At 52.9% G+C, this 10,299-nt stretch overlaps 1 protein-coding gene across 2 annotated transcripts in view; it reads left to right on the top strand.

The window, feature by feature from the left end:
* Positions 1-10,299, top strand: part of bcl9l (bcl9 like) — an 82,068-nt gene that overhangs the window by 71,552 nt on the left and 217 nt on the right. For both annotated transcript variants that reach the window (XM_029773938.1, XM_029773937.1), the window contains exons 7-9: positions 1,108-3,634; positions 8,170-8,424; positions 9,006-10,299. The exon at positions 9,006-10,299 is cut by the window's right edge and continues 217 nt beyond it. In XM_029773938.1, the coding sequence (XP_029629798.1) occupies positions 1,108-3,634; positions 8,170-8,424; positions 9,006-10,219 (3,996 nt within the window). In that variant the 3' untranslated portion in view covers positions 10,220-10,299. The remainder of the gene's footprint in view (positions 1-1,107; positions 3,635-8,169; positions 8,425-9,005) is intronic.

Consider the following 10,299-nt stretch of genomic DNA (forward strand, 5'->3'; position numbering starts at 1 on the left):
CCCCCTGTCTCTCCTCTCCCCCCTGTCTCTCCTCTCCCCCCTGTCTCTCCTCTCCCCTCGTCCCTGTCTCTCCTCTCCCCCCTGTCTCTCCTCTCCCCCTGTCTCTCCTCTCCCCCCTGTCTCTCCTCTCCCCCCTGTCTCTCCTCTCCCCCTGTCCTCTCCTCTCCCCCCTGTCTCTCCTCTCCCCCGTCTCTCCTCTCCCCCCTGTCTCTCCTCTCCCCCTGTCTCTCCTCTCCCCCCTGTCTCTCCTCTCCCCTCGCCCCTCGTCCCTGTCTCTCCTCTCCCCCCTGTCTCTCCTCTCCCCCCTGTCTCTCCTCTCCCCCCTGTCTCTCCTCTCCCCCTGTCTCTCCTCTCCCCCCTGTCTCTCCTCTCCCCCCTGTCTCTCCTCTCCCCCCTGTCTCTCCTCTCCCCCTGTCTCTCCTCTCCCCCCTGTCTCTCCTCTCCCCTCGCCCCTCGTCCCTGTCTCTCCTCTCCCCCCTGTCTCTCCTCTCCCCCCTGTCTCTCCTCTCCCCCTGTCTCTCCTCTCCCCCCTGTCTCTCCTCTCCCCCCTGTCTCTCCTCTCCCCCCTGTCTCTCCTCTCCCCCCTGTCTCTCCTCTCCCCCTGTCTCTCCTCTCCCCCTGTCTCTCCTCTCCCCCCTGTCTCTCCTCTCCCCCCTGTCTCTCCTCTCCCCCCTGTCTCTCCTCTCCCCCTGTCTCTCCTCTCCCCCCTGTCTTTCCTCTCCCCCCTGTCTCTCCTCTCTCCACTGTCTCTCCCCTCGCCCCTGTCTGTTTCTCCTCTCCCCCTGTCTCTCCTCTCCCCCCTGTCTCTCCTCTCCCCCCTGTCTCTCCTCTCCGCCCTGTCTTTTTCTCCTCTCCCCTGTCTCTCCTTTCCCCCCTTGTCCACGATTTCTCCCCTTTGTCTCTCCTCTCCCCCCTGTCTCTCCTCTCCCCCCTGTCTCTCCTCTCCCCTCTGTCTCTCCTCTCCGCCCTGTCTTTCTCTCCTCTCCCCCATCTCTCCTTTCCGCCCTGTCTTTCTCTCCTCTCCCCTCTGTCTCTCCTCTCCGCCCTGTCTTTCTCTCCTCTCCCCCGTCTCTCCTTTTCCCCCCTTGTCCACGATCTCTCCCACAGTGTGCCCCATCAGGGAAACATCCCAGTCTGTCAGGGCAGCTGAGCTCTAGCAGCACCCCTCCCATGGGCACCCCCAAGTCCCAGAGTGGCACCCCCAGACCGGCCTCTGCGGTAGGGAGCCACCTCCAGGCTGCAGGAAGCAGGACCCCGTCTTCCACGGGACACCCCGACTCTGAGCCCCCCCAGACCAGACCGGGGGGTCTTGGAGCTTCGAATAACATTAGCAGTACTCCCTCCCATCAGCCAGGGAATGCTGTTGCACCTCTCCCTTCAGGCCCAGGCCCAGGCCCCGGGGGTGGAGGTCGTGGAGGGGAGGGGAAAGGGGTGCTCCCTCACCCCAGCGCGGGGGTGTCTCCGTCGGGTAGCCCCTCGGTGCTCTCAGCCCACCTGCAGGTCGACGTGGGGGCGAGGGGCGGGGGTGGTGGTTCTGGGGGTAACGGGGGAGACGGGGGTCTGTCTAAAGAACAGCTGGAACACAGAGAACGGTCTCTACAGACCCTCAGGGACATCGAGAGGCTTCTGCTCCACTCCGGGGCAGCAGGGGGCGCCGGAGAGCCACCAGGCCCTAACAACAACAACAACCCCAACAATGTAAACAACATCAACACAGAAGGTAGTGGTGGCGGTCCGCTGGAGGACGGGGAGAATAACGGTAATAATAATAACGATGCTAACAACATGTTGCTTCCCCCTATGGGCAAGATGAAGAAGTACGAGGAGCCTCTCAGGTCCATCATCTCTCAGACGCAGCAGCTGGTTGGGTCAGGGGGGATGGACGGCTCTCCCATGGGGGATCCCCACCACCCCGACCACCACCTCCACTCCCCCGGGGGCCTGGACATGGGTCCCCTCTTGGGTCCTGACGGGCTGACCCCAGAGCAAGTGGCCTGGAGGCAGCTGCAGGAGGATTATTACCAGGAGAAGAGAAGGCAGGAGGAACTTCAGCCTAACCCTCACACCCACCCACAGCACTTCAGATTAATGCAGGAGATGGGCCCCCCGATTATGATGAGGGGTCCCCCTCCGCCGTACCACAGCAAGCCTGGGGAGCAGCAGTGGGGGCCAGGGGGGCCCATGATGGGTCCGGGAGGGATGGGACCGGCTGGGATGGGGCCGGGTAACCCTCGGATTATAGACATGCATCAGGAGGGGCCCCGGGGTCCACGGTTCCTGGGTCAGATGCAGAGGGGTCCCCCTGGTGGAGGTGGTTTCCCAAACAGTCCTGGCGGAGTGTTATCCATTGATGGTCTCAGTCCCCAACGGGCAGCCAGGCCAGGCATGTGGATAGAGGACCTGCCCCCTAACATGATGGGTGGTGGCAGGGGGCCGTTCTACCATGGGGGGCCAGGTGGGGGACCACCCCAACACATGCAGGGTGACCCTGAGCGTCTACTGACCCGGGAAGAAATGTTCCGCATCATGGAGAAGAGGCAGCTACAGGGTCTCCACCACCTGGAGCTTGAGAGGATCGTTCAACAACAACAACAGGGTATGGGGGGCCCCAGGATGATGGAGGGACCAGGGGGGTTCCCCAACCAGGGGATAGGCCGAGGGCCGGGGTCAAGGGGGGACCCTATGGACTTCCTAGGGTCCAGGGAAATGATGGGGTCCCCGGGCGGTGGAGTAGGAGGAGGGGGACCCCAGATGAGAGATCTGGTAGACTCCTCTCTCGGCCCCGGGGGGATGAACATGAACATGAACGTAAACATGATGAACCAGCAGCAGCAACAGCAAATGATGCTGCAGAAGCTGAGAGGAGGAGGAAGAGGAGGAGGGCCACTAGAGGGGCCTCTAAGGGACTTGCTGAGCCAGGAGGACATCGCTCGGATCCGGGCCGCCCAGAATGATGCAGGACGCGGGGGTAATAAAGTGATGATCCAGGGACCTGACGGCCCGCTCCACTTCCCCAACCAGGGGCCCTTCCCTGGGGGACCGGGAGGAGGCGATGGGGGTTACCTCCAGGGGCCCGGGGCTAACATGTTCGGGTTGCCTGACCAGCATGGTGGGGGGCCTCACATGGGGGGTACGTCTCGCCTCAGCCACATGCCCATGGGGGGCAGCGGTGGTGGGGGGGGACCCCGGGGCGCAGACCTCGGCCCTCACCACCCATCGGACCTGTCCGTCAACGTGAACCCCGGTATGGTCTCCCCGGCGATGCCCCCTCCCCCTCACCAGCTCAAGTCTCCATCCCTCAACCAGGAGCCATCGCCTCTCATGAACTCCCCCGCCGCGGGACTTAAGTCTCCCTCTCAGATATCGTCCGCTGGGGGTCCTCAGAGCCAGCAACACCCCTTACCTCCTGCCTCTGGGGCCGGGACCCCTTCCTCTTCCTCCATGAAGTCTCCCCAGGTGATGGGCCCCTCCCTGGGGCTGCGCTCCCCTTCAGACTCCCCAGGACGTCTGAAGTCTCCAGCCATGGTGGCGTCTCCAGGCTGGACGTCCTCTCCTAAGACCGCTCTACCCAGCCCTGGGGGACTTAGCGGTGTGAAGGGGCTGGGGAACGGAGGCAGCAGCTCCACAGAGACCGGTAAGAGCTAGACTCAGGATATGGTCCCAGATGGCACCCTACAGATAGGATGACTGACTGTTTTTATCACTACATTTTACTATAGTCTGTCTTGAATCACTCCTTTAGATCTGGAGCCTGAAGAAAGTATTATTTTTTTTTATATATTTTTTTATTTTATTTAACTAAGCAAGTCAGTTAAGGACAAATTCTGACGGTTAACTGCCTTGTTCAGGGGGCAAAACGACAGATTTTTTTACCTTGTCAGCTCGGGGATTCGATCTAGCGACCTTTTAGTTACTGGTCCAACGCTCTTACCACTAGGCTACGCTGCTGGTTACTAGTCCAACGCTCTAACCACTAGGCTACCTGCTGGTTACTAGTCCACCGCTCTAACCACTAGGCTACCTGCTGGTTACTAGTCCAACGCTCTAACCACTAGACTACCTGCTGGTTACTAGTCCAACGCTCTAACCACTAGGCTACCTGCTGGTTACTAGTCCAACGCTCTAACCACTAGGCTACCTGCTGGTTACTAGTCCAACGCTCTAACCACTAGGCTACCTGCTGGTTACTAGTCCAACGCTCTAACCACTAGGCTACGCTGCTGGTTACTAGTCCAACGCTCTAACCACTAGGCTACCTGCTGGTTACTAGTCCAACGCTCTAACCACTAGGCTACCTGCTGGTTACTAGTCCAACGCTCTAACCACTAGGCTACCTGCTGGTTACTAGCCCAACGCTCTAACCACTAGGCTACCTGCTGGTTACTAGTCCAACGCTCTAACCACTAGGCTACCTGCTGGTTACTAGTCCAATGCTCTAACCACTAGGCTACCTGCTGGTTACTAGTCCAACGCTCTAACCACTAGGCTACCTGCTGGTTACTAGTCCAACGCTCTAACCACTAGGCTACCTGCTGGTTACTAGTCCACCGCTCTAACCACTAGGCTACCTGCTGGTTACTAGTCCAACGCTCTAACCACTAGGCTACCTGCTGGTTACTAGTCCAACGCTCTAACCACTAGGCTACCTGCTGGTTACTAGTCCAACGCTCTAACCACTAGGCTACCTGCTGGTTACTAGTCCAACGCTCTAACCACTAGGCTACCTGCTGGTTACTAGTCCACCGCTCTAACCACTAGGCTACCTGCTGGTTACTAGTCCAACGCTCTAACCACTAGGCTACCTGCTGGTTACTAGTCCAACGCTCTAACCACTAGGCTACCTGCTGGTTACTAGTCCAACGCTCTAACCACTAGGCTACCTGCTGGTTACTAGTCCACCGCTCTAACCACTAGGCTACCTGCTGGTTACTAGTCCAACGCTCTAACCACTAGGCTACCTGCTGGTTACTAGTCCAACGCTCTAACCACTAGGCTACCTGCTGGTTACTAGTCCAACGCTCTAACCACTAGGCTACGCTGCCGCCCCAAATGTGGGACACCCTGTTGAATTGTTTCCACATTTTGTTGTGTTACTATCTACAGAAAATACTCCAGAATGTCAAAGTAAAAACACATTTGTACTTTTTCTTACAAATGTAATACATTTTTTTTTCATATATATATATATATAACTAAAATATAGTCGTTGCAGAATTGTTTAGTAAGTATGAATAAATAATAAATATGAATATTCAGCACCTTTGTTTAGACAAGCCTAATTTAGTTCAGGAGTAAAACGTGGCTTTACAAATCTTTAAGTTATATGGACTTATTCTGAAATTATAGGAGTTGAAATCATTTCTGAATTAATATCAGGGGGTCCTAACATATCTGTAAGGGTCCCTCCATCAAGTATTGAATTTCAAGCACTACAAAGACCAGGGAGCTTTTTTCGAAAGCCTCATAAAGAGAGGCAGTGATTGGTAGACGGGTAACAATAACAAATCAGACATTAAATATATCTTTATGCATGTTCAAGTTAATAACAGATGTACACGACATGACCAACAGTGTGTGGACACCTGGTTGTCGAACATCTCATTCCAAAATCATGGGCATTAATATGGGGTTGGTTCCCCCTTTGCTGCTATAACAGCCTCCACTCTTCTGGGAAGGCTTTGACAATCTGTATGGAAAATTACTGAGGATAAAAGCAGACAATTTTGCCACTCCTATTTGCCATATCTTCAATCCAAGCCTGTTAGAAAGTGTGTGCCCTCAGGCCTGGAGGGAAGCTAAAGTCATTCCACTACCTAAGAATAGTAAAGCCCCCTTTACTGGCTCAAATAGCCGACCAATCAGCCTGTTACCAACCCTTAGTAAACTTTTGGAAAAAATTGTGTTTGACCAGATACAATGCTATTTCACAGTAAACAAATTGACAACAGACTTTCAGCACGCTTTTAGGGAAGGACACTCAACATGCACAGGACTTACACAAATAACTGATGATTGGCTGAGAGGAATTCCCCAGGGTAGCTGTTTAGGCCCCTTATTTTGTTCAATCTTTACTAACGACATGCCACTGACTGAGTAAAGCCAGAGTGTCTATGTATGCTGATGACTCAACACTATACACGTCAGCTACTACAGCGACTGAAATGACTGCAACACTTAACAAAGAGCTGCAGTTAGTTTCAGAATGAGTGGCAAGGAATAAGTTAGTCCTAAACATTACTAAAATCATTATATTATAACTAAAAGCATTATATTTGGAACAAAACATTCACTAAACCTGAAACCTCAACTAAATCTTGTCATAAATAACGTGGAAATTGAGCAAGTTGAGGTGACTAAACTGCTTGGAGTAAACCTGGATTGTAAACTGTCCTGGTCAAAACATATTGATACAACAGTAGCTAATATGGGGAGAAGTCTGTCTGCAATAAAGCGATGCCCTGCTTTCATAACAACACTATCAACAAGGCAGGTCCTACAGGCCCTAGTTTAGTCACACCTGGACTACTGTTCTGTCGTCTGGTCAAGTGCCACAAAAAAGGATTTAGGAAAATTGCAATTGGCCCAGAACAGGGCAGCACGGCTGGCCCTTGGATGTATACCGAGAGCTAATATTAATAATATGCATGTCAATCTCTCCTGGCTCAAAGTGGAGGAGAGATTGACTTCATCACTACTTGTATTTGAGAGGTATTGACATGTTGAATGCATGTAACTCTATTCCACATCAGGCAACTGATGCAAGCAGTAAAATTTGATTTTAAAAACAGATAAAAATAACACCTTATGGAACAGCGGGGACTGTGAAGCAACACAAACATAGGCACATTCACATACACACACACACGATAACATACGCATTATACATACACATGGATTTAGTACTGTAGATATGTGGTAGTGGTGGAGTAGGGGCCTGAGGGCACACAGTCAATGTATTGTAATGTTTTTCAAATTGTATAAACTGCCTTAAATTTGCTAGACCCCAGGATGAGTAGCTGATGCCTTGGCAGGAACTAATGGGCATCCATAATAAACCCCAGGAAGAGTAGCTGCTGCTTTGGCAGGAACTAATGGGGATCCATAATAAACCCCAGGAAGAGTAGCTGCTGCTTTGGCAGGAACTAATGGGGATCCATAATAAACCCCAGGAAGAGTAGCTGCTGCCTTGGCAGGAACTAATGGGGATCCATAATAAACCCCAGGAAGAGTAGCTGCTGCCTTGACAGGAACTAATGGGGATCCATAATAAACCCCAGGAAGAGTAGCTGCTGCCTTGGCAGGAACTAATGGGGATCCATAATAAACCCCAGGAAGAGTAGCTGCTGCCTTGACAGGAACTAATGGGGATCCATAATAAACCCCAGGAAGAGTAGCTGCTGCCTTGACAGGAACTAATGGGGATCCATAATAAACCCCAGGAAGAGTAGCTGCTGCCTTGACAGGAACTAATGGGGATCCATAATAAACCCCAGGAAGAGTAGCTGCTGCTTTGGCAGGAACTAATGGGGATCCATAATAAACCCCAGGAAGAGTAGCTGCTGCCTTGGCAGGAACTAATGGGGATCCATAATAAACCCCAGGAAGAGTAGCTGCTGCCTTGGAAGGAACTAATGGGGATCCATAATAAACCCCAGGAAGAGTAGCTGCTGCCTTGGCAGGAACTAATGGGGATCCATAATAAACCCCAGGAAGAGTAGCTGCTGCCTTGGCAGGAACTAATGAGGATCCATAATAAACCCCAGGAAGAGTAGCTGCTGCCTTGGAAGGAACTAATGGGGATCCATAATAAATACAAAGACTCAGCTGTAATCGCTGCCAAAGGTGTTTCTAACATGTATTGACTGAGGGTAAATATTTATCTAATCTAGGTTCTTTCACTTTGACATTACAGAGCATTTTGTGTAGATCTTTTACAAAAAAATTACAATTAAAACCATTTTAACAGAATTGTAACTTTGTAACAGAGTAAAATGTGAAGAAATCCAAGGCCGCTGTGTAGACATTCTGTAGTCACTCTATGTGTTTTATCCACATGTTGCCTTGCAAACTAAATCGCTATTTTTAGATGCTAAAGATATTTCTCTATTCTTTAGTTTTTCTTGATTCTTTGATTTTTTGATTGATCTTGTTCTTGTCCATCCCTGATAGGACCATCACTACCCCCCAGGAGTTCTAACTCCACCCCTATCAGCCAGCCGGGTTCCATGGCTCCCAGCATGCCGTTCACCTCGTCGCCAGACAACCCTCCGACTCAGAACCCCCTCTCCCTCATTATGTCACAGATGTCCAAGTATGCCATGCCTAGCTCCACCCCACTCTACCACGACGCGATCAAGACCATTGCCACCTCCGATGACGAGATGATGCCAGATCGGCCTCTGATGTCCGGAGTCAACATCGGAGGTACGCTGACCACTTGTCAAAGTCAAGCCGTAACCCATATTTGATTAAATTGTAATCTACCATTTTTGTATAATAATCTTTCTGTTTTTCCATATTTGTGAGAGAGCAAAGTTTTTTTGGTAAATATTTTATTTTAATTGTCTCTAATACATTTCAGATATAACATTTAGTGATAAAATTGGGCATGTTCATTTACATGTTATTGTTATTCGATGAATGGTCCTGTTTAGTAAATACAGTGATGATCCTCTCTCTCTCTCTCTCTCTCTCTCTGTCTCTCTCTCGCTCGCTCTCTCTCTGTCTGTCTCTTTTTGTCTGTCTCTCTTTGTCTGTCTCTCTGTCTGTCTCTCTCTCTGTCTCTCTGTCTGTCTCTCTGTCTCTCTGTCTCTCTGTCTCTCTGTCTCTCTGTCTGTCTGTCTGTCTGTCTGTCTGTCTGTCTGTCTGTCTGTCTGTCTGTCTGTCTGTCTGTCTCTCTCTCTCTCTATCTCTCTCTGTCTCTCTCACTCTCTCTCTGTCTCTCTGTCTGTCTCTCTCTCTGTCTCTCTCTCTGTCGCTCTCTGTCTCTCCCTGTCTACTATCAGGTAACCCAGGGAACCACCAGGGCTCTATGCTGCTGTCCCAGAGTTCCATTGGGCCCCACAGCGGCCAGCTGTCCCCCAACCCTATGGGCCTTAACGGTATGAATCCTGCCATGATGGGCGCCGGAGGGGGACCCCTGGACAGGATGGGATACAGCTTGTCCCCCATGCACCCCCAAAACCAGATGGGAGGGTTCCCTCGCATGCAGCACCCCTCTCACGGAGGCCCCATGCACTCCCCTCTGGGTGGTATGCCCCCTCAATTCTCCCAACAGAACCCAGAAGATGTTATCCCTCCTCAGCAGCTGCAGCACATGCTCAGTAAGGGCATGTCCCACCCCCACCAGCGCGGCCCCCACCCCTCGGACTCCTTTTTGGGCCCCGACGGCCCCGACCTGAGTGACGTCATCCGACCGACCCACTCTGGCATCCCGGAGTTCGACCTGTCTCGTATCATCCCCTCCGACAAGCCCTCCTCCACCCTGCAGTATTTCCCCAAGGCAGAGGGCATGTCCGGGGGTCAGCAGGGCCAGGGGAACCACCCTAATCCTCACCAAGGCCAGCCAGGCTCCCAGGGCCCTGGCCCTCCTCCTCCACAGCTCCTGAAACAGCTCTCTGCCCCTGGTCCTCACAGCAATGCCCCCTCCTCCAACCCTCACATTGCTAACCTGCAGAACATGATGGCAGAGCAACAGCTGCCTCGCCACCCCTCCCATTGTGGGATGGGTAGACATGTTATGGCGGGGATGCCCCAGGGGGGATCCAGGGGCATGGGGGGTCCGGGTGGTCACATGATGCACCCTGGACACCTAATGGGGAGGACAGGTATGGGGCCAGGTCCCACCCAGCAACAGCTTCAACAGCAGGCCATGATGGCTAACAGTCTCCTCCACGGCGGCCACCCTGGCCCCCAGCCTCACCCATCCATGATGTCCTCCCAACAACACAGCCTAATGGCCCAGCAGAACCTCATGCTGATGCAGGCTAAGCAGAGAAGTATGGGTCTCCCTGGGGACCCATTCGGTCAGCAAGGGGGACCCCTCATGTCCCCTCAGGGCCCCATGATGGGACCGGGCCCCCCACAGCCCCAGGGTGGGATGATGGGCCCCGGCATTGGCCCCGGCTCCCAGGGGCCACTCAGACAGAGAGGTATGTCCCTGGACAGTCCCCTAGGCTACGGCCCTGGACCAGGGAGTATGGCGAACATGCCCTTCTGATCCAACAGCCCCCTGCTTACATGTCTGTGGTCAAAATGGCCCCCTATTCACTACAACCTTCTTTTCACATAGGATGTTTT

The sequence above is a fragment of the Salmo trutta genome, chromosome 13 (assembly GCF_901001165.1).
Source record: "Salmo trutta chromosome 13, fSalTru1.1, whole genome shotgun sequence".
NCBI classification, from domain to species: Eukaryota; Metazoa; Chordata; class Actinopteri; order Salmoniformes; family Salmonidae; genus Salmo; species Salmo trutta.